We start from the raw sequence: 27,948 nt of genomic DNA, 5'->3' as shown, positions 1-27,948 counted from the left end.
CCATTCTATAACACAGACTTTGGTATATCAGTAGACATATTATTAGTATCAGTAGCAGTGACCAGTGTTTTCAAACAAACATCACTGACTACTACACAGATACCCTAGTGACCTGAAATCATCTCACAAAAACAAAGTCTACTTCTCAACTAAAACCTCACACTTAAGGAACTGATTTTCTTCTTTATAAAATTTTTCTGTATATGTGAATATTTTATAATAATTATTCTTACAAGTTAGAAAAAAACATTTACAGTCCTAAATTCCACGTTTATCTTGCAAAACAATGCATATTATTTTTTTAAAGATTTTATTTAAGTAAAATCTATACCCAGTGTGGGGCTCAAACACACAACCCTGAGATCTAGGAGTCACATGCTCCAGCAACTGTCAGCCAAGCACCCCAAAGAATACATTTTTTAAAAATTAAGTGCACAATCAAAATCAATGCATGAACTGAAGTTTCACTTTTGTGGTATGTTGAAGAATTAGGAGTAGAACTTCAGCAAGTCAATGAAAATAAATGCTAAAAACACACACGCAAATAAAAAAAAAACTAATGCAAGCGGTTACAATAAAAATCTTTATTTAGGTTTGGTCAGTACAGGTAAGATATACTGGAGTCACAGAGCAATATGCATTAACAGGATACAACAGTTCATAAAAACTGAGTAACTATGCACACAAATTTCTTAAACATTCAGTCACCTAAAGAGAAAATGCACAGATGTAAGGTGGAAAAAACTGTATCTAACACTGAAACTACTCTAGGACTCCATCAGCAAGTCCAGCTTTTAGTGAAAAACTACTGTACTGGGCAAACTTGGCAGTCATAAACCCACATCTACTCTAACAAGTCTGAATGGTGCAGAAGTATAATAACAGCATGAGGAAGAATGCCCGTACACAGCACAGGTTCTAGGATAGACACAGATTTATACAGACATCATTGTGTTATACTTTAGGGAAAGATTTCCATTTACAACTTCACATTAACTCATATAAAAATAACTTGACCCTACACAAAATGTCCTTTTAGCAACATTCAAGGTAATTAACTGTTACAATTTCCAAAGTGGCAGAGGTATTGAAGCAAAGGGGGGGGAGGGGCGGGGAGGAAAAGAAAAAAAACACCACACCCACAAAAAAAAAGGCAAATTGTGACAAAAGTATGCGTTAATTTTCCGGACAGTATCCTCTCCCAAATTAAATGACACTGTATAAAAATTTGTTGGAAAAAATATTACAAAACTGAACCCTGTACATTTACACTTGAGTCCAAGCCATTCTGAACGTGGCGGGAACCCGTAGTTCGGTTACCTTTCCCACTCACTGTTTTCTCCTCTTGAGGGTCAGGATTGGAGTCTGTGTCATTTGAGTGGTGTGTGAGAGAGTTTTCACTGCCCGTGGGAGAGTCTACACTTTCATACCCCGCACTGAGTTGATTTACGTAACTACCACCTCCTCTGCCAGTTCTCTCCTCTGAGCTGTTGGAGGCCTTATTCCCATTCCCTGGAGAAGAAGGAAAGTCATCTTCGGCTGTGTCCCCCTCCCTGTGAAATCCAGACCCAGACGTCCTCTGCCGGGAGGAACTGCCATTACTTGGTCCGTTGGCCAGCCGGCTGCAGTCTTTACCTGTGGCCTCCGCCTGTCCTCCAGGCTCGGAAGGTGTAGTCCTGCTGGTACTTGGGGCTGGAGCCTGAGACTGCTGTTGTTGGTACTGAGCCAACTGCTGACGCGTCTCTTTCAGCTGTTGCTGAAGAACTAGAATGGTGCTCTGCATACCCTCGACTTCTTCGTCAAGTTGAATGATGAAGTCATTCAGTTCTGTGCAAAGGAGAGTCAAACCTACTTTAATATCTCTGAAAACAGATTTTAAAATATTGCTTAGCGCCTGCCACAAAGCTAGGCAGTCAATAAATGTTTAAGTGAACAAATACAAGTCTAAAACTCACAAACTATTTCAAGCTTTTGCTTGGAATTTAAAAATAGTCATTCAAGAATGAGTTTGTTTGGGGTGGAAGTAGGGGTGGGGGAGACTTGCTTAAAATATCTATAAAGCAACCAAGTTCCAACTGACCCAAGCCATCTAGCCATATACAACTCATTATAGCCCACAAAATCCACTCCACATGGGTTTACCTCTGGGCCCACATGGCCAGTCCCCTTCCTCCTTATTCCTCCTAATCAGTGTCTGTCTCAGCTCCACAGCAGGTTCAGCCCTAGGAAACAGTGGGTCCTCTACTCTAACACTCCAAAGAGGCCTATGCTATAACAAAGGACTGTCCCACATCCAAAAAAAAATCAGAGAAAATAACTCTTGAAAACTGATAAAATATACATGTCCATTAAATCCTAAAAAGCCTTGGGAGAGGAAAAAGTCCTTCACTACTATACTGAAATCTATTTTCTATGTTTATGAACAGTAAGAGCTAACAACTATCACTATGAAAAGATACTTTGAAAGATACTACACTGACTACTGATCTTCACGATTAACGGTCAAATATACTAATTCTCAATTTAGTTTTCATTGGTGAGATATTTTAGGTACTATTCATCCTTCCTCAAAGAGAAGAGAAACAGAACAGATGCAGCTACACTTGCCCCCCCCCCAAAAAAAAAAAAAAAAAAAAAAAAGGTGTGAGGGAGGCGGGCGGAGACAGAGACTGAATTAAGTTTACCTTTAGCAAATTTAAGTATTACATTACATGTTTAGCAGCACCTGGGTGACTCGCTTAAGTGTCTGGCTCTTGATTTCGACTCAGGTCATGATCTCATCGTCAGCAGACTGAGTCCCACATCAGGCTCAAGTTGGGCGTGGAGACTACTTAAGATTCTTATTCATTCTCTCTCTCCTCTCTGCCCCTCCAGAGCTCATGCTCATTCTTTCTCTTTCCAATAAAAGTTACAGCTTATTCACTAAACAGGACCTTAACAGGTACAATCAATTCTTTATATTTAGACCACTGGAAATAGCCAAATACCTCCAAGATTTACACTTACAGAGAAATTGGTTAAATGGAGATTAACCCCCTTTTAAAAACACTGACTTTAAATTTGTCTACGTACAGCCTTATGTTTCACCAAATTCCACCCCTCCAAAACCAAAAACTTCTCGAAATTTGCACAATAAACAATTAGGAGGAGGGGGACCGCTAAAATTAAAATGGCTTTGCTACTCAACTAGAAATTTTTTTTTTAAGTTTATTTAGAGAGAGAACAAGTGAGCGGGGGAGGAGCAGAGAGAACCCTAAGCAGTCTCCTTCCTGTCAGCAAGGAGCCCAATGTGGGGCCTGAACTCACAAACCTGGAGATCATGACCTGAGCTGAAACCAAGAGTCGGATGCTTCACCAACAGAGCCAACCAGGTGCCCCAGCTAGAAATGTTTCATTTGTAATTTTATAGAACTACTGGCAGAGATTAGCACATACAGAATCTAATCTATAATATTCATGCCTGGCAAGTTTTTTAAAGCCAGTGCAAATTTAACCAAACTTTTCAAAAATCCCCTTACCATCCTGACTGCTTTTAAGCTCCTCACTATATTTCTTCTGTAAAGCCAACTCTGCTTCAAGTTGTGCAATACGTCCCTGGGACAGCTGCCTTCCAAGTTCTTGATTCTCCTGGATAAGCATTCGACACTTCGCCATTAACTTTTTGCCTGTTTGGCTGCAAAGGAAAGAGCCATCCATCACAAAATGAAGACAAGTTTCTACAACCTTGTTTACTTGCAATTATTACAGCAATAGATGTAACACGTACAGAATGTAACTGTCACAGCAGATGCCTCCCTATAATTACCATCTTCTCTTCTGGAACACGTCCATCTTCTGCATTTCAGTATTTTGCCAATACAGCAGCAAAAATAAACCCTAAACAAAAAGTACCCAAATGGCCACATCTTCTATTACACTAATAATTAATTCTGGTATCTATTTTCATCCCAATTTATCATTTGTAATAGAAACAAACCAGTTAATTAACACACATCTCAGATGTGTCAGTATTAAGAAAATACTAAGGTACTTAGCTTGGAACAGTAAAGTTCTTGAAAAGGTAAAGGCAGTATCATAAGCAGAGTATATTTATTCTTGCTAAAACAGCATTTGATGAGGATGCCTCTTAATAAGCTGTTCTCACAAGACGGTTTACTGCAGTAAGTGAGGCATATTCAGTAACTGTTTTTAAGGAGCCATTTAAAAAAAACCCGTTAAGACTATTTCCATTCACTAATCTTCATTTAACTTCTTTATTATATACTTCTGAGCTATCTTCGACTGTAAACATAAATTAAAAAAAATTTAATATTGATATGTGGTTAAGATTTTATTCATGTTTAATAGGTTATCTTTAGAACAGGAAACTAAGATTGGGATTACTTATCACAAATAACATTGATGTAAATATCTGCCAAATTAGGGGTACCAAACTTTCCACAAATTAGTTACCAAGGCCCAGTGCAACACTCCATAAAGACTACATACACATACACAGCAACTGCAAAAATGCAATCAAACGCCTTGATAACAGTCTTCAATAAAACTTTACAGCTTTTCTTTAGCCTCAATAATAGAAATGATCACCTCTAAAGGGATCTGATTTAAATACATAATTGTGATATTACCTGACACTTGAATAAGGACAGTCTGATATTTTTAACTTTTTTTTTTTTTTTTAAACTAAGTAGGCTCTACACCTACACCCAAGTAGGCTTGAACTCATGACCCCATGATCAAGAGTCGCATGCTCCACAGGGATGGTCTGGTATTCTTGTGATGGCGTTAAGTTCAGAAAGACTTAATGGGTTAAAAAAAGTTTTGCTGACATTTCCTGTCCTTTCCTTCCTTTAGTGGGGCTTTCACTTGCCTGATACATTACTTCACAATGCATCATATCCTATTATATAAGCCTTCAGACTTTTTAAATGAGAGCATTTTGTGGAGTGCCTGGGTGGCTCAATTGGTTAGGCGGCCGACTTGCGGTTTCAGCTCAGGTCATGCCCTCATGGTTCGGAACTTTGAGCCCCTCATCGGGCTCTGTGCTGTTAGCACAGGAGCCCACTTCAGATCCTCCGTCCCCTCCCCTCTCTGCACCCTCCTCGTTCTGTCCCCAAAATATTTAAAAAGTAAGTTATGAGAGCATTTTGTAAGTGATTCTCATTCTTTGACTCAGCGTTCTAGTGTTTTTTATCTATTGTATATACTCTACCCTAATTCAGGGGTAATTTAAGCAAAAGTTCGTAAATTAACTTTCTCTGTGGTACAGTGAAACCTGGGTTACTGCTGCTCGGAGCAGCCTCAGGTGAAAGCACTTGCTAAGGGTTTTATTCTATGGTAACTCTATTAGCTGGTGTTCTTGCTCGTTGCTACTGTAGCTCCAGACTCCCCCTCATTTCCCATCAGTACCCTCCGACTTTGGCTTCCACTGAACAAGAGTTTAGAAATCCAGTGAGGAGTTAAAAGACGGGCACCACTGTCAGGCAGCGCGCTCCGCCCACGCCCTGCCCGCGCTCCCAAGTTTGTTTTCTTACAAAGTCTATAGCTTCAGTGTTTTCCAACTAACCTGAAAACCCTATGTGAATTTAATAAAGATTAGAAAAAAAATACTGGTAAAACCAATACATTAACCTGTGACCTGACTTAACCTCGTATAAAGTACCACAAATTCTAATAGAAAAAATGCTTCCTTTATGGTCATACCTTTTAATAAATGCCTGTTCTAAGATAATCCTATCACTTCTAAAATTAGTGATTACTGAAACAAGTCTTAAAACACTTTACCATTTTACCATGTCATGTGAGATTTATATTGTGTTCATTACATCCTCCAAAATGGTAAGAGTTCAATTACCAATAACTGTCTTTGGAATAATTTTCTTTAATTACACCCCCCGCCCTGCCCCATAACCCATTCCTAAAAATCAAATACTCCCAAAGAAAATATGAAAGGAAAACAGTCTTGAGAGAAAGATTTATAAAAAAGAACAGACACTATACATTGCTTTATGATCACAAGGAAGGGGGCCAGGGTATCTGAGACATGTACACACAATTGCCTAAATGATTAAATGCAAAACAGAACTGTCAAAATAACTGAAATATACCTCTCTTAAATACTCTAAAATATATGCACTGTTACATGTACGAAGTATTTCAACTAAAGCAAAGAAGATAATTTAGAGAATCTTTCTCTTTCAAAATTAAAACAGAATAGGAAAATGGGGGGGGACCCATAACCCATTCTATTTGAATTACTCCAGACACAGCACTGATTAATAAGCACTGTTTCAAGTTAATGATGTATTTATAGTACCATTTATACCCTATTCTTTACAGAACAAAAATTCACTTACAGGTGATTAAAATAAATTATGATTTATTAATACAATCGAAATATTATGTACCCATTAAAAATGAAGTAATCTAATAAAAGAATGAAAAAAAACGTGCAAGGGATAAACTGTGTGTGTGTGTTAGGGGGAGGGGGACACCAAGCTGCAATCGTGTATGTACGTTCACATTTGTTTAAAATCAATGTATATAAAATGACTGTCTGCACAGAAACGATCTTGATGATACCCAAGAAATTTAACAGTGGTTACTGTTCCTGGAGAACACAATGGGGAATGGCAGGGTCACATCCAGAAGGGACTCTCATTTTTTGTCTCCACCTTTCTTCATGCTGTTCCAATTTTATACATGAGCATGTATTATCTTATTAAAAAAATATTTTTAACCCCAGAGAAAAACCCCCACAGACCTCACAATGACTCTTACCTAAGCAGTAAAGAAGGATGCTAGCCAATAAAATTTGAGTACATGTTAATAATACATTTTATGAATTATTTCTTGACCTACTAAAAGTACGTAGGCCATTTCTACTGTGATCTTAAATGGCATAAAATATATACAAATGCCTTAATGCGGCACATTTTTGTTTACTTACCCTCCAACCCCACAAATAGTGAGAATTTTAGAAGCGGATTTTCTTGCCGTAAAATCACACAAACCACTTCTTCAACCCACCCTCTGCCCCACAATCAGTTCCCTAAAGCACAAACATATAAGATACTTACAATTGATTTGAATGGTTAAGAGAGAACTTAAGTCACCCTTGTTAAAACTGCACTTAAGCGTTGGGACAATCTGGAACATTTATCTTCCACTCATCTTAGACTCCATTATCACCAAGTGAAAATTCTCATTGGTGACTTAGAGAATGATCTGACGAAAAAAATTCACCTCCAGGATTGGATGGAAGCATGAAGAAATAATGCCTCATTTATCTAAATGATCAAATGAATTTGCTAGAAATGATCACTATACCTTTTTTTCAATTCACAAAATGTCTCACTTAGGCCAGCCCACAGTTCCAATACATTATTTCCCCAATCTTCTGGCAGGCACCCTGTGAAGCTGTCCCACATGAATTTCTACTGCGATACCCTGGGACAAGGTGTCAAAAAGTAACAAGTGTCAAGTCTCCTTGTCTTTTATGATACCAGCTGGAAAAAAGTAGGTCTTTAAAAACGTGACACAGAGCCTTTTCCTTCACTTTGAAGAGCATGGCAACATTTTTTCCAAAATCAATCTGCTCTCCACAGCCCCCCAAAATCAAAATGTTAAAAGTACAACAAAATCATCATAGTATTCCTTGAACTTAAAAAAAAAAAAAAAAAAAAAGAAAGAAAAAAGAAAAAAAAAACCAACTACTTCAAGGCACATTTAATTTAATATCAAGAGTGCAATACAAAAGGCCCCAAATACAATGAAGGAAACACATTCCCCCATTAACACCAACGACAATACTCTTTCAACATGTGCCTGTTGAATGGAATGGGGATTTAATTTCACTACTGAAAAAAATAACGCGGTGAGTCTCATCACAGCCAATATCCTTATACAATCTAGTAGTGAAATGAATGTTCATAATGCTTCAAACAGTTTCAACCTGGAGTTTGATACCACACACCTTTATGTTTGTACAGTCCTCAATAAGATTATCTACAGCATTAGCAAGAATTCAAAGAACAAACCATTGATTAAACCCACATTGATTTAAGGCTCAATCAAGTAATATAGAGCCCCAAACTAAACGGTTATGAACTACTTGTACTGACATCTATTACTTGATTCTCTCACGACTATTAAGTTGGTTCCTTAGCAAATGAAGCTCTTTAAAGGCAAAATTCACCTCATTTGAGTTTTGACCCAGAAGTTCAACAACAATCACGAAGTCCACAGTCTTATTGGCAAAACTGATATACAGTGTCTCTAAGTCACTATGCTCAAGGTTAAGAGCGATGCATATTCCATTTTTACATTTTACTGGAATTTTACATGTTCAATTCATGATTTTAAATCTCTAGGTTTTCATTCCTCCAAACTGTCTGAAGACACAGTGTGCCACAGACTTAAGACTTCTGTTTCTCCCTCTATTTTCTTCAAACAGAAACATTTCTCAAGTGTCTACATGTTCTAGAAGGGGAATTTTTCGGAGGTGGCCACTTCTTCGGAATAGTCCGACGCCATCAGGCCTCTGAAGCAAGGGGAGGGGGAAGAGAAAAAAGCTGAAACACAAGGTTCATCTGGTAAGTTTTACATTAACCATTACAAGCTGGATAGTGTAAGAATGTGGCTTTTTTTGGCTCAAAAAGTCTGAGTCTTGGTGTGGAAACGAGTACTTGGCTGTCCCACCACAGCTTTCTCGCAGTGGGACTGTCAGGGAAGTCTTGACTGGGGAGTATGATTTGTTTACCTATCAGGCGTAAACTTCCAGGCACTCAGTTCATTTTGGGCTTGTTCCAGTTTGTCTTTAGTCTGTTCCAGTTCACCTTTCATTTTTAGGAAAAACAAGTTGATCGCTGGGTCTACCATTGTTGATCTCAGTTGGGCAACGCTAGGCTGCTGGACTTGCTTGAGGTACTGGATTTGAGTCTGTACAAAGTAAAAGAAACAATTACTACCAAATCAAAGAAAAGATACACAAGAAGGTGGCGTAAAACCCCTTTTGTTCACAGAATTTACCAATTTATTAAATCCTTCCTCCTTTAATCTTAACATCCTCTAGAAAAAGTATAAATTGTAAACAACTTTTTAAGGTTATCCATGTAGGAATTAAGGCTACAATTGCATTTCCATATTTGGAATCTTTAAAGAGGCTGTATCTTACTTCGCAACCAAAGGATACAAAAAATCAGTTATATTTACTAAAAATATTGACACCCCTAGAAAATTGCCAAGTTTAAAATATTATCTAAGAGTACAGTAGTTTATTTGTATCTATGGAAATTCTTCTATGTATAGGTCTCCTAAAAATATACCAAGTACAAGATTATAACTTAAAATACACATTTGTATTTCCAAATTTAAAAATACACCGTGCTTATATGAGGTGGTATTACAGCTTTATAAATAGCTCAAGTGAAGATAAAGTATATATTCATTTTTTTCCTTCTGAGTAGATATGAATCACAGAATTATATAGGTGGAAGGTGACTGACCAAATCCAAACTGCTCATTTTTGAAATTAAATAAGGCAAATGTCCACGGATACACAGTTCGGTGCCAGAATGGAGACTAGAATCTAGTTCTCAAGCCTCCTGACTCCCAGTCTGGGGCTTTTTCCACCACACCACAACCCTTCTACTTACATATGAAACCTTCAATTTCGACTTCAGTTGTACTATTACTAGCACACTAACATTACATTTCTAAAATATGAAATACAGTTTATTAGCATTAAATGCATCACTTTCCTCACACCCAAAGTAGTTTTGGTTCAAGATACTGCTGCACACTAACACTTAAAATAGGATTAAAGCAAACAATTTATAAGCTGCTAATTTCTACCAAAATTTAGCAGAAAGTACAAATATGCTATGTGGATTGGAAATATATTTACTATTTCACTGAGCAAACAGAGGTAATTTTTTTTATTTAGCGTAAGGAGATTTCTTAAAGTTACTCATTAAAAAAATTTTTTTTTCAATGTTTGTTTATTTTTGAGAGAGAGGGAGAGAGAGAGAGACACAGCACGAGCAGGGGAGGGGCAGAGAAGGAGACACAGAATCTGAAGCAGGCTCCAGGCTGTCAGCACAGAGCCCAACACGGGGCTCAAACTTACGAGCCGTAAGATCACGACCTGAGCCGAAGTTGGATGCCCAACCGACTGAGCCACCCAGGCGCCCCAAAAGCTACTCATTTTTTAAAAAACATTTTTGAGAGAGAGTGAGCATGAGTGGGAGAGGGACAGGGGTGGGGGGGGAACACAGAGGATCCAAAGTGGGCTCTGCGCTGCAGCAGCTCGAGCCCTATGCTGGGCTTGATCTCCCGAACTGCGAGATCATGACCTGAGCCAAAGTTGTATGCTCAACCAACTGAGCCACCCAGGTGCTCCTTAAAGTCACTCATTTTATTTTTTTTATTTTTATTTAAAAAAAATTTTTTTTTCAACGTTTATTTATTTTTGGGACAGAGAGAGACAGAGCATGAACGGGGGAGGAGCAGAGAGAGAGGGAGACACAGAATCGGAAACAGGCTCCAGGCTCTGAGCCATCAGCCCAGAGCCCGACGCGGGGCTCGAACTCCCGGACCGTGAGATCGTGACCTGGCTGAAGTCGGACGCTTAACCGACTGCGCCACCCAGGCGCCCCAAAAGTCACTCATTTTAAACAAAAAAAGTGCAGCTGCTTATTTAACATAAGACCAGTTGTTAAGATAACTGAACAGGAACAAAGCATGTCATACAGCACATATCACCCACTGTGATCCCTAAGAAAACATGCCTCTCCGAGATGGACATAGTTACTATTTAGGTTTACAACATGAACTGCCCTCATCTGCCATAGATAATCTTGTCCTTTCCTTATGTTTTTGTTCCTACCACCCTTTCTGCAAAATCTTACTCTGTAACTAACTGAAAATGAGCTGTTCAGCTGACATGTGAAGGGGAAAACTATTAAAAAAAAGTATGACTGGAAATGGTTAGATTCTAGTTGAAATAACCTTAAAAACCTAGGATGAGAAGACAAAAGGGTAAATGAGCATCACAAAAGGCTCTGATCAGGCATGATGTTACCAAAACTGTCTGTGCCATAGCATAGCTGGAGAACAATAGAAGTGAGTCAACAGTATATACTGTCTAGGCAAGCAGTAAGAAGTATGTGACCTAGGTGTTGTATGAAAGGAGCACTCACTTGACAAGGATGGAAGAAGCCCTCGGGCATGACAACACATATGGTTAAGGCACTGCCACCTATTTCGTGTCATCTAACCATTGTTAAAAAAAGGTACATGAACTAGGATGTCAAGAGTAGGGCTCAAGAAAGAATTCAAGACACACTGGCGCTAGGAGATATTAGCACTGGCACCCTCCAATCACACTCTACCAGCGGTTTGTATCTTGCAGATAAGATTCTTCCATTGCATGTATAAGCATCTCGCACAGTGCCATGCAAACTGACCCAAAACTAGGTAGAATCTAGAATCCTTAGTATCAAAAAAAGGAGAAAAGAACTTAAGAGTTTTGAGATTGGGGTGTTACCTATAAAGAAAGAAAATTAGGGGCACCTGGGTGGCTGGCTCAGTCAGTTGAGCACCTGACTTTGGCTCAGGTCATGATCTCACGGTTCGTGGGTTCGAGCCCCGCGTTGGGCTCTGTGCTGACAGCTCAGAGCCTGCAGCCTGCTTTGGATTCTATGCCTCCCTCTCCCACTCTCTCTGCTCCTCCCCGCTGACTTGCGCTCTGCTCTGTCTCTCTCAAAAATAAACAAGCATTGGGGCGCCTGGGTGGCTCAGTCAGTTAAGTGTCTGACTTTGACTCAGGTCATGATCTCGCGGTCCAGGAGTTCGAGCCCTGCGTCGGGCTCTGTGCTGACAGCTCAGAGCCTGGAGCCTGTTTCAGATTCTGTGTCTCCCTCTCTCTGGCCCTCCCCCATTCATGCTCTGTCTCTCTCTGTCTCAAAAATAAGTAAATGTTAAAAAAAAAAAAAAAAAAAAAAAAAAGAAAAGAAAATTATATTCAAACTATTGGTGAGACTTCTTGAAACCAAGTGTCCAGGTAAAAAATACAGCCAAAGGTGGGGGGTGGTCAAGAGATGAAAATATAGAAAGTGAAGGTGTGTGATTACTGAGAAAACAAACTTTACAGGAAGTAAAAGGACTGTGACTGAACCCTGAAAAACATTTTATTAGTGAGAAAACAACTAGGAATAGGACTGTGTCCCATTTATGATCAGAGTCTCCAGTGACCAGAATATTATCTTTTGCATTAGATTTAATAAACAATGTATCAGACCAATGGAGATTACACAAAAGAATTCAAGAAAATTTCAGATTTTCAGGCTGCCTGTCTGGCAGTTGGAAGAACATGCAACTTGATCTCAGGGTCATGAGTTTGAGCCCCACATCACGTGTAAAGATACATTACTTTAAATACATAAAATTTTAAGAAATTTCAGATTTTTAAAATTAGTAACAACATGGATAGAGCTACCTCTATTTTACATAACATATATACAAACACTAAATAAAAAGGAATAACTGAGACTACTGAAGACAGCATAAAATCGAACCTAAATGCAACCAGACCTAAATGATCAAACATGTCAACGGATTTCAGATCTGTGTACAAATGAAAGCTATTAACAATTAAAAGCAGACATGGCAGAGGTTGCTGATACCAGGAAGAAGTTTTTTTATGCACAGAGAGGTAAAGAGAGCAGAGGAGAAACCGCTTGCTTAGAAAGGAGCAAATGCTCCTTATACTCTCAGATACCAACCTACTAAAAAACATCTGAATCAATATGCTGATTATTGTATCATGGAAAATAACTGAAAACTTTGAACTTCCTGGCCATTGAAAAAAACTTCAAATCCGACAACAGGGTGATCGCCCAAGATTTTACAATTTGCATATTTATAGCATGAAGCTGATCTATCTCAACAAAACGTGCGTTTATACTTACGAGCAAGTATATAAAATTCGCTAACTACGAATACATGTCATAATGCAGACTAAAACCCAATTTCGCCAAAACACTTAAACCACTTGAAATACTCACAGTACACTCTTGCATCTCTTGCTCCTTGGTAGCCAGTCGCATTACTAGGATGTTTTCCCTGCGGGCAGACTCTTGCTGTTGTTGCTTTAGTTTTTCTTCAGACTCTCTTAACCCAGTTACGTCATTAGCTGATGATTAGAAGAAAAAAAAAATCCCCAAACATTAGGACATATAATTTCAAGATCAACCTGACCTACCCAAATAAAGTTCCGACTGCCTCTGTCAAGAATAAAAAAAAAACAAAGGCAAAAAAAATTCATCTAGTCTTTAGTTTCTATCCTAATGTGTTCTTGATCACGAGTGCTCTTTCAGGAGGCAGTGGTTTAGAGTGGCCCACAGCCACCTCATCCTACATGGGATTACATTATTCTTGTCCGATCCATCTCCCAGAACATGGGAAGCTTCATTATTTGCATCTGTCTATACTGTAACACACTGACAAAGTCCTGACTATATTGTTTTTAACCTATTCAATGTAAATATGCCAAAAACTGCACGATTATTACTTTAAGCTCTCATAATGCTAATGTGTGTGGATTATAATATAGTCATATAGTAACTGAAACTTCAGGTTATTAAGCTTTCTGGACTTGAAAAACTATATTGTCCCCCTCCGCCCTTTTCAATTTTTGAGAGAGCGAGCGAGCGAAAGTGTGCGCGCGCACGCACACACACACACAAGCAGGGCAGGGACAGAGAGGGAAACAGAGAATCCCAAGCAGGCTGTGTTGGGACACTCAACCGAATGAGCCACCCAGGTGTCCCTATATTATATTGACCCTTTTTAAAAAAGTTTATTTACTGTGTGTGTGTGTGTGTGTGTTGTGTGAGAAAGAAGGGGGGGGGGGGGGGGGGAGACTGACAGTGCATGTAGGAACAGAGAAGGAGCAGAGAGAGGGAGAATCCCAAGTGGGCTCCATGCTCACAGCACAGATCTCACAAACCAGGAGATCACGACCTGAGCTGAAATCAAAAGTTGGACACTTAACCGATAGAGGCCCCCAGGTGCCCCTGTATCGTTTTTTATGTTCACAAATAGTATATTATTCTTAACTCAGTGACAAGTGACAAAAACTAAAATGGCTTGAAACTAATAAACTTTGTTGGTATTATTTTTCAGCAGGTTTTGAAAAATCTGTAAACATATCTATTGTTACACTTGAAGCTCTTACAAGTTTATTGTGTGTGCTTCTATGTACTTCCTTTCTAAGACTAATAACTCATGTTTCACTTCCAATTCTTCTGCGGAAGCAATGAGGGACACATCAAGGAAAGTTCAAGTAGTTGTTGAGTTTCCCCATCTATGCTCTCAGACACTTGTATGTAATTCTACTAAAACAGTCTCACTATCATATGATTATTAGATGTCGGTCTTTCCCAAGAACTGCACACGAAGGGAATTAAAGAAAAGAGATCACGGCTCATTCACCTATTTTGCAGCAGCAATACAGTGAATGCTTGGACAGAATTCTGGAATGAAATGCTTGAATAAAAATTACAATTGCTGGGGCGCCTGGGTGGCTCAGTCAGTTAAGTGTCCAACTTTGGCTCAGGTCATGATCTCAATGCTCCTGAGTTCAAGCCCCACATCGGGCTCTAGGTTGAGAGCTCTGACAGCTCAGAGCCCAGAGCCTGCTTCAGATTCTGTGTCTCCCTCTCTCTCTGCTCCTCCCCGACTCGTGCTCTCTCACAAAAATAAACATTAAACAAAAATTACAGTTGCTTAGTAAAACCAATTATCCTGCAACAAAAATTTTCCTTAACAAAAATCTAAAAGGAGATATTCATGTAATCTTCAGGAAACTTAAAAACTTACAATTAAGATCTGTGTATTTGCCCTCCAAAGCTTGGACGTATGCTTCATATTGTTTCCATCTAGCACAAAAATAAATTCACATATTAGTTGTTACACTGATATTGCTTTTACTAAATTTATAAATTTATAAACTTATAAATTTAAGTAATGCCAAGAATTTCACTACATGATTTTTAACCAATAATAAAGTTAGTCACTTCATTATTCCTTCTCAACTTATACGAACTAGGCAAAAGGAAACACAGAACAAAGTGTTCTCTGCTGAAAATATACTAAGTGTGCTCCTCCAGGTCAGTTCATGGGCCTTACAAGACGCTGTCACTGATGCTCAGCACATGCCTGGATTAAGAAAGCGGAGTAAACAACTCGCTTTCAGATATGCTGTCCACCTCAAACAAATGGCACCTAAGAAATGTGCCCACTTATAAGGGACTCAAGGTTATCTTAGCTCTTTTCTGAAAATATCACGTGACTCCGTTTATTTTGCCCGTAAAAAAGGGGGGAGAGAATATACTCTCTCTCAGAACTATTCTTTAAAGCCTATCTAATTGGCAGAAACAATCTGCATAAATGCCATACGCTATGAGAGTATGAGGAAACCTTTCTTCCTTGCTATATTCCTCTACCTTCAAAATACAAGCTATGTTAGCTTGGCTATTATTGCTGATAAACAAGGTCCCCAGACTTATGCTTACGCAACAAAAAGTAACCTGCCCCAAATGTCTACTCTTCTGCTCTTTTGAAGAGCTATGTTTTCAAGCTGCTCTTCAGTTACAGCTATTCAAAATTTAGTTGACCTCTGACCCATGTGGGGTGGAGTTTAGGGAGGAGAAATCCTGCATGCTCAAAAATCTATGTATAACTCTGGACTTTCCAAAAAGCTTAACTACTAATAGCCTACTGTTGACAAGAAACCTTACACCAGTAACATACACACTTGAATAACATGTATTTTGTGTATTATATACTATATTCTTATAATAAAGCCAGAAAATTTTCCTAGAAAAAGGGAATATTAAGAAAACAAAATACATTTCAAGTATTGTACTGTATAAAATCTGCACGTAAATGGACCCACACAGTTCAAACCTGTGTTGTTCAAGGGTCAACTGTACCCTTGATTTTAGAAAATCTTTCTACAAAACCTCAAAAACTTCTGAAAACTTTGCTACGAGATATTAACATTACAACACAATGAACAAAAAAAATTCCAGGATACCAAGCAAATTCACCTTTTACTGTTCATACTACTGTTCAGTCAAAGGCATGCTTATTTTTACGGGCCCTACAACCTAGGACACAAACAGGAGTTTCACTCAATGTTTGGAGATGAATAAACATCTTTTGTGGAAGCCACATTAACAACTATTTTAGAGGAACAGAAAAATATAAAAGCTCAGCCAAAAACATCCTTATCAAGATGACAGAAAAAACACAGAACAGTTAAATAAGCAGAACTTGATTTAAAATCACCAGGAGGATTAATGAGGACAAAAATTCACTTAAAAGTCATATGTGAGAATTCCCTGAAGAAAGAGAAGTTAAACTGACCTCAAGAATATAAACTGCACATGACTTAAAACCTTAAAGGTAACTTAATATAAAAAATTGCTACCATGAGTTTTATTAAGATCATAGTACTGATTTCTCCCCCTACAGATGAATCAAGAAAAAGACTGCACACACCAACCAAATATACAGAGAGTATCAACATGTGAATGGCAGTATTATCATAAACAAGGGACTACCTCAGCAGGAGGATAAGAGTGTTTTAGAATACTATGGATTTAAATTTCATGTGCAGGAAAATAAATGTATGCAATGGAAAAACTGTCCTCTGCACGAAGAAGATAAAAAGCTTGTCTACAATAGAGTAGCTGAAGGAGGTGGGAAATTATCAGATTCTAGTTAACAATGGAACATGTCATCTGTGCCTGCCCATCTTATAAAACACCTTTTTTCTCTCCCCTACTTCCAGCCAATTAAATTTACTTATTCAAGTAAAAATCACTTGGAAAGTTCTAGAGAAAAAAGTTCAATGACCTTGGCAAAGGTGCCCTGAAAAATCTTTGTTCTAAAAACTATCATGTAAAAAACTTACCAAAGTAATAAAATGCAAAAAGAACACATTTAAGTTACACAACACAAAACCAGTGTTGATCATATTTTACATTAAAAAAAAAACAAAAAACCCTTAATGCTGTTCTTGACAATCTGCTTTCCAAAGACATTTACAGAATAACCATAGAAATTTAGAGCTTAAAGTAACCTTTAAAAATAATTTAATTCAACTCCTTTAACCTGCAGATGAGAAAAAGAGCTGACCAAAGTCAGTTCTGAGAAAGAGTAACTTTGCCTATCAGCAAATGATAGATGTCTTCCATAACTAGACTTGTCATCCTTCAGGACTACAACTTTTTCACATGTTGAACAGAAAAGGAAAAAATAACATCAAAACAAGTCCATATACTTGTTAAACTAAAAGCCTTCTGAAAGCAGGGTTACTCCCCATAGCCAAGTTATACACATGGAGTACAAATGCTTTCAGTTAAAATTCTGAGTATCTTCCCTCAAGAAAACCTCAAGTTACCTATTAGTCTAGAAGCTACCCAAGCTAGTACTTTAGTTCTGTGAAGTGTTATACTTCCTTCAATGTTTACACAACGAGCAGACCATATTATGTTCGACAGTACATTAAGTGATTTGAGGATGCATTAACGTTAAAAAGAAAAGTCTACCTTGAAGATAATTACAGGATAGAATCACAGTATGTTCTATAGAAAGTGCTTTATATTTTTGGTTAAAAAAATTTTTTTACCTTAGAATTAACTCATCTCGTGCCATAACTTTGAAGTCTGTTTCACTCAGTCGAACCTATATAAAGAGATTTAAAACATGAACTGACTGCTCTTCCTAAAACTTTTTTTTCCAAAGTTTATTTTTATTTGAGAGAGAGAGAGAGAGAGAGAACGCGCACGCACACATGCCTGAGAAGGGGAAGGGTAGAAAGAGGAAGAGAAGGAATCCCAAGCAGGCTCCACGCTGTGAGCGCAGAGCCCAACACGGGGCTCCATTTCAGGAACGATGAGATCAGGACCTGAGTCGACATCAAGAGTTGGTCGCTTAACCAACTTAGCCACCCAGAAACCCAATTCCTAAAACTTTTAAATACTGAATACTACTAGTTCTTATATTCTTCACATTTTTTTATTTAAACAGGATCGTAACATTTTAATCCCTCATTTCTGTTATTAGCATTACCCTTATTACTAAAATCACACAGCACCCCTCCTAAAAGGAGCTCTGTACTGAGATGAAACATTTCCAGAGCTTGAGACTTAAATGGCTCAATATATATTATGTTTTTTTAAATCTTATTTTATTGAAAAGAAGTTTTTCAAAAGTGAACTACTTATCTTTAATATAAGCATCATTCTTAAGGAAATGCAAATTACAACTCCAATGAGCTATCACTACACATTGATTAGAATGGCTTTATTTTTTTTTTTTTTTAAATTTTTTTTTTTTTCAACGTTTATTTATTTTTGGGACAGAGAGAGACAGAGCATGAACGGGGGAGGGGCAGAGAGAGAGGGAGACACAGATTCGGAAACAGGCTCCAGGCTCTGAGCCATCAGCCCAGAGCCCGACGCGGGGCTCCAACTCACGGACCGCGAGATCGTGACCTGGCTGAAGTGGGACGCTTAACCGACTGCGCCACCCAGGCGCCCCGATTAGAATGGCTTTAAAGAACAGTAGTAACACCAAATACTGGGTGTCATACATTGCTCGTGAGAAATAAATTTATTTTCATACAGAAATTTGTATGTGAATGTTCACAACTTTATTTGTAATAGCCCCCAAACTTCCTTCAACAGGTCAAATTACAATATATCCAAACCCTTGGAATACTGTATTTACCGTTAAGAAAGAAACAGTCTATGGATCAACTTGGGACAAACCTCCAGAAAATTTTACTGAGTGGGAAAAAAAAGTCCCAAAAGACATATATACTGCATAATTTCTTCGGTGTAACATTTGTGAAACAGCAGAATTACTAAAATAGAGAACCGATTAGTGGTTGCCAGGGCTTTGGGATGGAGAGGGAAAGGATGGATGGGGCTATGGAGGAGCGGCAAAATGGAGGCTTATTAGTAATGGTTCGGTTGACTATTTTCGTTGTCGTGATGGTTACATTTAATTACCCACGAAGAAACTGCACAGAGCTACACACACACACACACACACACACACACACACACACACACACGCTCTGTGGATTGTGCCAATGCCAAGTTCCTGGTTTTCATATTGTTATACAAGATTCTGATAGTTATGCAAAATTAACCCTGAAGGAGGCTGGGTGAAGAGCACACAGAACCTTCCTGTACATTTCTTTGCAACTTCCTATGAATCAGTAATTGTTTCAAAATAAAAAGTTAAAAAAAAAAAATGAGCACAATATTCCAACTAGCTGAAACTGCTTTGTAAATTGAGAAACATTGTGTGTTTTCTCTATACCAAATGAAGACTATACAGGTGAGACACCTCTCCTACTTTAGTATGAAATTAATGCTTTATTAGTTTCCTTTTTAAGAAACTTGCTTCAAATTGCAACACTAACCAGTATAATAGTACTATCATCAAAAGGAAAAGGGAAAATCACTGTACCAAAATACATTAAAAGTCTAACAAAAAGCACACAATTCTGATTATTAAAACACATTACAATTCTTTATTTCATGAATAATTTAACTTCAAAACTAAAGACGAATTCCACCTTAAGTGTTCACTTAAATACTCACTGCTTAATATGTACATACCCTGCTTTCCCACTTGAATTATAAATTACCTTTAGGAAAATGTTATTTTGTAATTCTGTGACTGACTAAATCGAATTAAGTTAGGGATACAGGAAAAGGAGAAAATAAGACTAGAAAACAAACAAACTTCAGAGAAAAGGGAGGATCTAAGAACTAGCTGTAACCTTTTCTTGAAAAACACAGAAGTGGTTTTTAACACACAACCAAAGGGATTTAAAAAGTAGGAAAAAAAATAAGCAACTTATAAGAACTTGTGAAGGAATCTTTTTTGACACTTATAGTCATGTAGATGGAATTACTTGTAAAACAAAGATTAAGAGTAGACCATAGAGATAAAAATCTTTTAAAAACTCAAAATATTCTAAAAATACACTCCCTATAAGATTATGTCTAACACATTATACACCCACAATGCTATTAGTGTTATAAGGCAAAAGAATGAACAATAAGCAAATAAGGACAGTCCCTTAAATTCTATTAACCACCCTCCTCCCCCCAAACACAAAGTGCTTAAAAAACTGCTGAAAAAAACACACCTTTTTGGGAAGAGGTTCCTCGTTGGTCATCTTGAATCCTAGGAAAAAGAGGCAGAGAGCAGAGGTTCGGTTGATTTTCTCCCAGTTAAGGTAGGAACAAAATATACTGGCTTTTCTAAACCAATTAGGGAACTTAGTTAATCACTAGGTTATTTATTTAAAAACCTTTTATTTCATAGGTTTTTTTTATTTTTTTTTTTAATTTTTTTTTTTCAACGTTTATTTATTTTTGGGACAGAGAGAGAGACAGAGCATGAACGGGGAGGGGCAGAGAGAGAGGGAGACACAGAATCGGAAACAGGCTCCAGGCTCTGAGCCATCAGCCCAGAGCCCGACGCGGGGCTCGAACTCACAGACCGCGAGATCGTGACCTGGCTGAAGTCGGACGCTTAACCGACTGCGCCACCCAGGCGCCCCTCATAGGTTTTTTTTAAACGCTTATTTATTTTTGAGAGACAGAAAGAGAGACAGCGTGTGCTTGAGCGGGGGAGGGGTGGAGAGAGAGGGAGACAGAATCTGAAGCAGGCTCTGAGCGGTCAGGCTCTGAGCTGTCAGCACAGAGCCTGACACGGGACTTGAACTCACAAACCATGAGTTAACCGGTGCCCCTAAAAACCTTTTATTTTTTAAGTTTTAGATTTACAAAAAAGTTACAAAGATATCACAGGGCTCCAGTTTACTCCACACCCATCTTCTCCTTTGTTAACATCTTTTGTTACTACTGTCTTTAGGTTTTTTAAGAATTCCTTTGTAAAAGAAACTGATCATTCCTTTTGATGTTCCCATAAAGGATTGACCAGAAATGTAACTCTCAATGCATTCTTAAAACTGTCCGATGAGAAAGAGAAACCTTACGGAAGCGATAGCTTTGTACTAAACTCAGATACTGACCTCAGGCAGTATCCCAGACATCTTCCGCAAGAATAGGAAGGGTAGTACCAGTTGCTAAGTCTTTCCTTTTACAGCATTAGGTTGCTATAGTAAAGTAGACTCTGTCATCATCGTGACAATTCACCACTGTACAATGAATATTTATATACATTATATAATACACCTTAATAAAAATATTCCTAAACTACTTAATTTTATGCCACAGAATTTATGTCAAGGTAGCTTTTTATAAACGTATACAAAATTTACTGAACCCAGTTGCAAAAGACAGGTTATATAGAAGAACTACTCTCAGTAACTTTATTATGCTTATTGAAAACACTTTCTGATACCTCCTATTGTTCAAATAAGGACACAAGCAAATTTAAACTCATTCCTAAGTTTTATTTCCAACAGCACTGTCATGAATCTTCCCCTTATATTTTAAACTTCCTTTATATTTATTTTACTTACCCACACTTATTACAAATCCCAACTATTAAACATTCAGCCAAAAGGAAATAAGTTGCAATGATGTAACACACAGCATGGTAACTATAATTAGCAATACTGTACTGCATGTTTGAAAGTTGCTAATAGAATAAATCTCCAAAGTCTTCACAAGGAAAAAAAACTTTCTAATTGTGGTAACAGATGGTAACTAGGCTTACTATAGTGAGCATTTCACAATATATACCAATATCGAACCATTATATTGTACATCTGAAGCTAAACATACATCAATTATACCTCAATAAAAAAATTAACCAAAGAATTTATAATTTAAAACTGAATTATTTATTTATTTTGAGAGAGCATGGGCACCCACACACACACGTGGTACTCAAACTCAGCGAGATGTTGACCTGAGCCAAAATCAAGAGTAGGATGTTTAACTGACTGAGCCACCCAGGTGCCCTAAAACTGAATTTTTAAAAGCTACTTGACTTCTTACTATTTGAGAGTCCTCAAAAGGAGATAATCTTCCAATATCACTTTTTATGTTACATACAATCCCAACTGTGTAAATCAGACATTCTAATCATATGCTGCCATTAAAACCTCATTTTCAGACTAGATAGAGAAACCAGTGTTAAAGAAATCAGTACATTTTAGAAAAAAAACCCCGTAAGTTGGTATTATATATTGCTGGCTTAATTCTTCCTTCTTTAATAATTTTATCATTGGGGGCAGAAGGCAAAAATCTGAGGCTATCTGTTTCTGAACTAAGAAGCTGACCAAGTCGCTGACCAAAACCTATGAAGACATGACCATTATTTCTACGATATAAAATCTGTGTATTTTTTTCTTTTTTTTTTTTTTCCTTTAAATGGGTCCCTGTTTACTTTAGGCCTCTTGTTGCCCGGTGTATACTCTCTGCTGGAAGTAACAGACAGCTGCTTAGTGACTCTCCTAACGTGATACCAGTGATTCCAATCATCTGGGAAACAAACCTTCACCATGTTTGTCCTCAGAGGTCTACTTGTATGTTCAAAGTGTACTCACTCTACTAGACTGCAACCTACTAGAACCCAGAAAGCAAGCGTGGCATTTCCTTAGAATTTCCCATTTGAGCTAAATATAACAGGTAAATGTCAATAAACTAAATAACTTTTAAAAACCGATGAAGGGCACCTGGGTGGGTCAGTTGGTTAGGTGTCTGACTCTTGCTTCCGGCATAGGTATGATCTCAAGGTTCTTGAGTTCAAGCCCCTTGTTGGGTTCCAAGCTGACAGAGCAGATTCCAATTGGGATTCTCTCTCTCAAAATAAATAAACATTTAAAAAAACCTACGAGACAATTCCGGCCCTCTGAACTTCTAGCCATTTTTAACTAGTATACATGTGCCTCTGCAAGTCACTACTTCTAAAGGCACCCAACTCACTCAAAATAGTGCACCGATCCCTACTATCCCCTCACATCAGGCTTTATGTTTCTTCATAGTTCTTATCATAAGCTGATATTTTGCATACTTATCTCTTTCTCCCAATTATAAAATAAGATCCATTAGAATTGTTTTATTCACTGCTGATGGCACAGTACACCGGAGACACGCAAACATGCTGAATGGAAGTATGAACAAATGAATTTGCTTCAATTACCAATGAAATCATAAAAGTGAACTAAATAAGCCAATCTAATTTCCGCCCCCCCCCCAAAAACCAAGATGACCTACAGTAAAAATCTTGAGAATAAATATGGAACCTAATATAACAGATACTGTGATAACACTGCTATGAGTGACAGTTTCAAAACTGCTAGATTTATCACTGTGGATAGGTAATCCACAGTATTGCTAAATGGGCACCACAGCTACTCAGAATTTTAGTTGTAAAATTTAAGCATTATGGCTGTTATTAAACATAAATTCCAGTTTATAAACTAGTAAATGCTTCTATAACATGACATTTTACCCCAGATTGGTTCATTCTTTTAATACGTATTCAGATTATTCCATTAAAATAAAATTAAACACTTAATTAGCAATGAATAAGCTAAACTGTTTTTAAAGGGCATTTAAAGGACTGGGAAACACATGAAATTCTAATAACCCTGCTTTTATCTAAGAGAGTGACAAACTTTGAAAATAAAAAAAAAAAACAGAACTTCTGAGCCCATTTTGCCCAACCCAAAAAGGATTACCACCACCAAGGCTCAAAACTATTCAGCTACTTCTAAAGATAAACACTAATCTTTAGCATGGTGACCAGCACAAAATAAGCAATTATTAGTTTCCTTCTCCCCATCAAAAAAATAAAAACTTTCAGTCGCTACTTCTTGAAGAAACTGAAAGGAGAATTCACAGGCTGAGGATAACTATCAAGATATACTCCCGTCTTTGTTTCTAAGCCCCACTGCAGAATGCTTGGTGATCTCCAATCTTTAGAATTCTAAACAGCAAGCTGTTAAAATTTTTAACATTGGTTTATGTTCTCTTTCTTTCTAAAAAGTTTGATGGTGGGCAAATTTTCATTACACACAACTTAACGAATATCTGTATTCTCTTTATAAAACTAAATATGTAAATTTGTGACATACATCAGAAATAAATGTAGTTTTTGTATAAAGGTTTGCATTTCATGTCGATTCTCAGAGTCACAGGTCATTCCACACGATATAGGATATGTATGTGGCTTGGGAATTCAAAGTATAAGCATTTTGAAAGAAATCCCTCCCTGATTTGTAGCTGTTGAAATGTCACTCTTTCCTTGAGAATCCATAATATGCCACAAGAGTCAAAAGCAAAAAAAAAAAAAAAAAAAAAAGGGAAAAGGCAAATTAGAACATATTTAAATTTAAAAGCATCAATATTTAACTATATAGTCAAAATAGAACTTGGTTCTTAAATTTGTCTTTCATATTACATGAATGTACTAAGAAAATTATTATTGCCTTAGGCAACTTTTAAATTTCAACTGACAAGCACAATAGCCATCTAAAATCAATTCTAGGGGCGCCTGGGTGGCGCAGTCGGTTAAGCGTCCGACTTCAGCCAGGTCACGATCTCACGGTCCGTGAGTTCGAGCCCCGCGTCGGGCTCTGGGCTGATGGCTCAGAGCCTGGAGCCTGTTTCCAATTCTGTGTCTCCCTCTCTCTCTGCCCCTCCCCTGTTCATGCTCTGTCTCTGTCTGTCCCATAAATAAATAAAAAAGTTGAAAAAAAAATAATAAAATAAAATCAATTCTAGATTCATAAAGACAATGTTTATTCCAGGTTCTTAGAACCATCTACTTTTGTATCAGAAAAATGAATGACTGAAATATCTAGATTTAAATTCAGAATCTTGGGGGGGTCGGGGGGGCCGAAATGAATATATTAAGTGCTATGAGTCACATGCTTAATAATCAAAACTTTCCAAAATCAAAGTTAGTCCCCATCTTCTAGATGATGAAAATGATCGAGTCATCTGGTGATTAGCTCTGGTCAAAACAGCTATTAATAAATTGGGGGTTAGGACCCCAAATGCCACACCTCTCAAAAGTTGGTAACTGATTAAGATGGATTATTCTCCCACTCTCCCATCGTCAATAAGTATTAAGCTTAATTAATCTAAGAATATAAAAAAAAGCAAGATAGGGGGCGCCTCAGTCGGTTGAGCATCAGATCAGGTCATGATCTTACAGTTCGTGAGTTCAAGCCCCACATCTGCTCAGTGCCGACACCTTAGAGCCTGGGGCCTGCTTCGAGTTCTGTGTCTCCCTCTCTCTCTGCTCCTCCCCCGTTCATGCTCTGTCTCTCTCTCCTTCAAAAATAAATAAAAACATTAAAAAAAAAATTTTTTTTAATTATGTAAAGGTTTCAGTTATTCCTATGGATTAATTCAGGGATAACCTCTTAAATTGAGATCTCAGAACCACCATGTACTCTTAATGCCTTAACAATGAGAAACATTTAATGATGGAGAGTTCAGTTTTGGTTGGCTAGGTGCCTAGCATCCCAGATCCCAGTACTTCCCTGGCTCTTAGCATTATGACCCGAAGTTATGCAACTCTGTTCTCTCTTAGGCGAACACCAGCCAACACAATTTAAGAAAGCATGTACCTCACTGAACCTAATCATAACTAAACTCAAGAAACTAATAATCTGACAGCATACAACATCGGGTCTGTGGTAGGTAAAAAGGGTACTAATTAGGAACTGGAAAACCACCTTTTCCTGATTCTTATCAGTCATGGATCTTGAGCAAGTCACTTAACTCTGGGCTGCAGTCTCCAAATCAGCAAAAAAAGGATACCAATTTTGCCTGCCTCACATAGTGTTGGAAATCTCAACATCCAAGTGCCATAAAAATGCTACACAAATGATTTTTTAAACAAAATATCAACATTAAAAGTTTAATATGCATTAAAAACAATTAAACCAAAACGCAACAACTACATTGTCAAGACCGGAGAATATTTATAGCTCGCAGTTCTAATCTGATGGACCAGCTTAATACCCGATGGAATATACTATCATGGGAATACTGAAAAGTTTTTCTGATAATCTGAGTATCAGAAAACAGGTAAAAAAAAAAACACATAATTTAAAAAACAAGCATAAAACCAAACATTATCTGGATATTGTTTTGCTAATTAACGGCAAAATCTTCTTTCAAGAGCGAGGTAACATACAGTTACATGAAAATGCTAAGACCATATCAGGTAAAGGTTACTTTCTAGGGGATTCTATACTATATACATACAAGTACATACGTACATACAAGAACACAAAGGACTTTGAAAGCTGTAACGTACTGTACAAATTATTACAGCTCTCGTCTCCACATCATAGAGCTGCCACAGATTTTCTGTATCGCATACACCAACTCATTTCTAACACAAAAAATATTTTGAGCAAGTAGGACTCAAAATTGAATCAGGAAAACTAGACACTACTAAGTTCTATAAATTACATAATCTAAGTAAAACATCAACAGTGCCGGGGACACATTTTTATTATTACTTTCGTCCTTTGGGACTTAGAAATTTAGGTAGGTTGCTTAAGGTCCGCCAGTGAGAAAGGAGAATCCTGATTACCTGGTTATAGCTACCTGTTTAAGACAAGGTAAGCTCTAAAAGAACTCCCGAAAGGCACGCACCTAAACCCTTCAAATTTAACTTCATCCTTTATCACATGCCACCTGGTGGACTGCAATTTCTTTCGCCGACTAGCCTCATCAGATGCTACTGAACGACAGGAGTAAACAGCAGCCTTGGAAAGACCCAAGGTGAGACCCCGAAATTTCACGAAAACCTCGAATTCAATAAAGAATTTTTTCTTTACTCAGAATGCATGCAACCATTCAAAAATGGAAGTCTACAGAAGGACGCAGCTGCAGCAATAACCTACTGCGCGACGTGAAATTTGGTCCACGGCTTTCCTTCCCTTAATGAATTCGTTAGTGCCGCCAACCCTCGGGATCCCGCGGAGAGGTGGGAGGGGGCGACACCGAGGCGGGGACACGACGCACACCGAGGGGGCGGCCTCCCGGTATCGCCGGCCCGCGGGAGCGCCTGCCTCGCCCCCGGGACGGAGGCCGAAGGCAAAATGGCCTCGGGGCGGCGGAAGTGTCCCCGCAGGCGAGAAGAAAGCGCAGCTAACGGGAGGCCGGCGGGCCAGGGAGCCCCGAGTCGCCCTCCGGGCTCTGCCCACCCCTTACCCGGGTCGGCCGCGCCTCAGCCCCCGGGACCCGGAGGTCCTCGCGGCCGCTCCCGCCGGCGGCCCGCACCTACCTCTCCAGACGGAGGCCGCGCCGGCGCCGCCCAGTCACATAGGCCAAGGCCGCGCTGCCCGCTCACCTCCCAGGCGGCCAGACCGCGCTACCGCCGGCCCCCGCGCTCCTCCTCCCGCCGCAGCCCCGGCGCTCCCCTTTATTTGCGGGTCTCGCTGCCACAAAATGGCGCTGAGGGAGGACGCCAGGCCCCGACGCCCCACCCCCTTCCCGCTCCTCCCGCCGCCCCGCCCCGCCCCGCCCCGCGCCGCACCGCCCACCGCCCGGCCCTAAAGCGCCGCAGCCGTAGCCCGCCCTCATCGCCGCCCGGTCCTGTCAGCGGCCGGCTCACTCACCGAGTCGCCTCCCGGACGCGGCCGCAGCCCCCGGCCCGTCACCAGGCCCCGCCACGGGGAGGAAAGACGAAGGGACGGCACCCGCCCAGGCGCTACGGGGGGAGCTGCGCCTCGGTGGCACGCCCCACAGCCTCCGGAACGCGGCAAATTCAGCAGGGGCCGGGGGAGAAGAGGGCCGCAGGGAGGGGTGGGAGGCGAGGTCGGAGGTCAGCCGCGGGGCATCACGGGAAGGGCGGCGGGGGTCGCGATTGGCGGCGCGGGGCGAATGCGCTGGCCGGCCACCTGCG

At 39.1% G+C, this 27,948-nt stretch overlaps 1 protein-coding gene and 1 pseudogene across 2 annotated transcripts; one reads left to right on the top strand and one right to left on the bottom strand.

Moving 5' to 3' along the window:
- Positions 1 to 569: 569 nt before the first annotated feature.
- On the bottom strand, positions 570 to 27,948 carry WTAP (WT1 associated protein). 2 transcript variants are annotated; one of them, XM_086708274.1, is made up of 8 exons: positions 27,662 to 27,948; positions 20,243 to 20,280; positions 17,702 to 17,757; positions 14,884 to 14,942; positions 13,068 to 13,195; positions 8,762 to 8,940; positions 3,519 to 3,673; positions 570 to 1,827 (listed from the first exon to the last, which is right to left on the bottom strand). In XM_086708274.1, exons 2-8 carry the CDS (start codon positions 20,270 to 20,272, stop codon positions 1,244 to 1,246), a joined length of 1,191 nt encoding a protein of 396 aa, XP_086564400.1. In that variant the 5' UTR covers positions 20,273 to 20,280; positions 27,662 to 27,948; the 3' UTR covers positions 570 to 1,243. The 2 variants fall into 2 exon arrangements, with proteins under 2 accessions (XP_086564400.1, XP_025781575.1); XM_025925790.2 differs by lacking the exon at positions 27,662 to 27,948 and adding an exon at positions 27,328 to 27,514.
- LOC112863019 (U6atac minor spliceosomal RNA) lies at positions 11,178 to 11,287 on the top strand (annotated as a pseudogene).

The sequence above is a fragment of the Puma concolor genome, chromosome B2 (genome assembly GCF_028749965.1).
Source record: "Puma concolor isolate L17-30 chromosome B2, mPumCon1.1.hap2, whole genome shotgun sequence".
Classification (NCBI taxonomy): Eukaryota; Metazoa; Chordata; class Mammalia; order Carnivora; family Felidae; genus Puma; species Puma concolor.
Note: the sequence above shows the minus strand (reverse complement) of the source record. Positions and strands in the feature narration are given on the sequence as shown.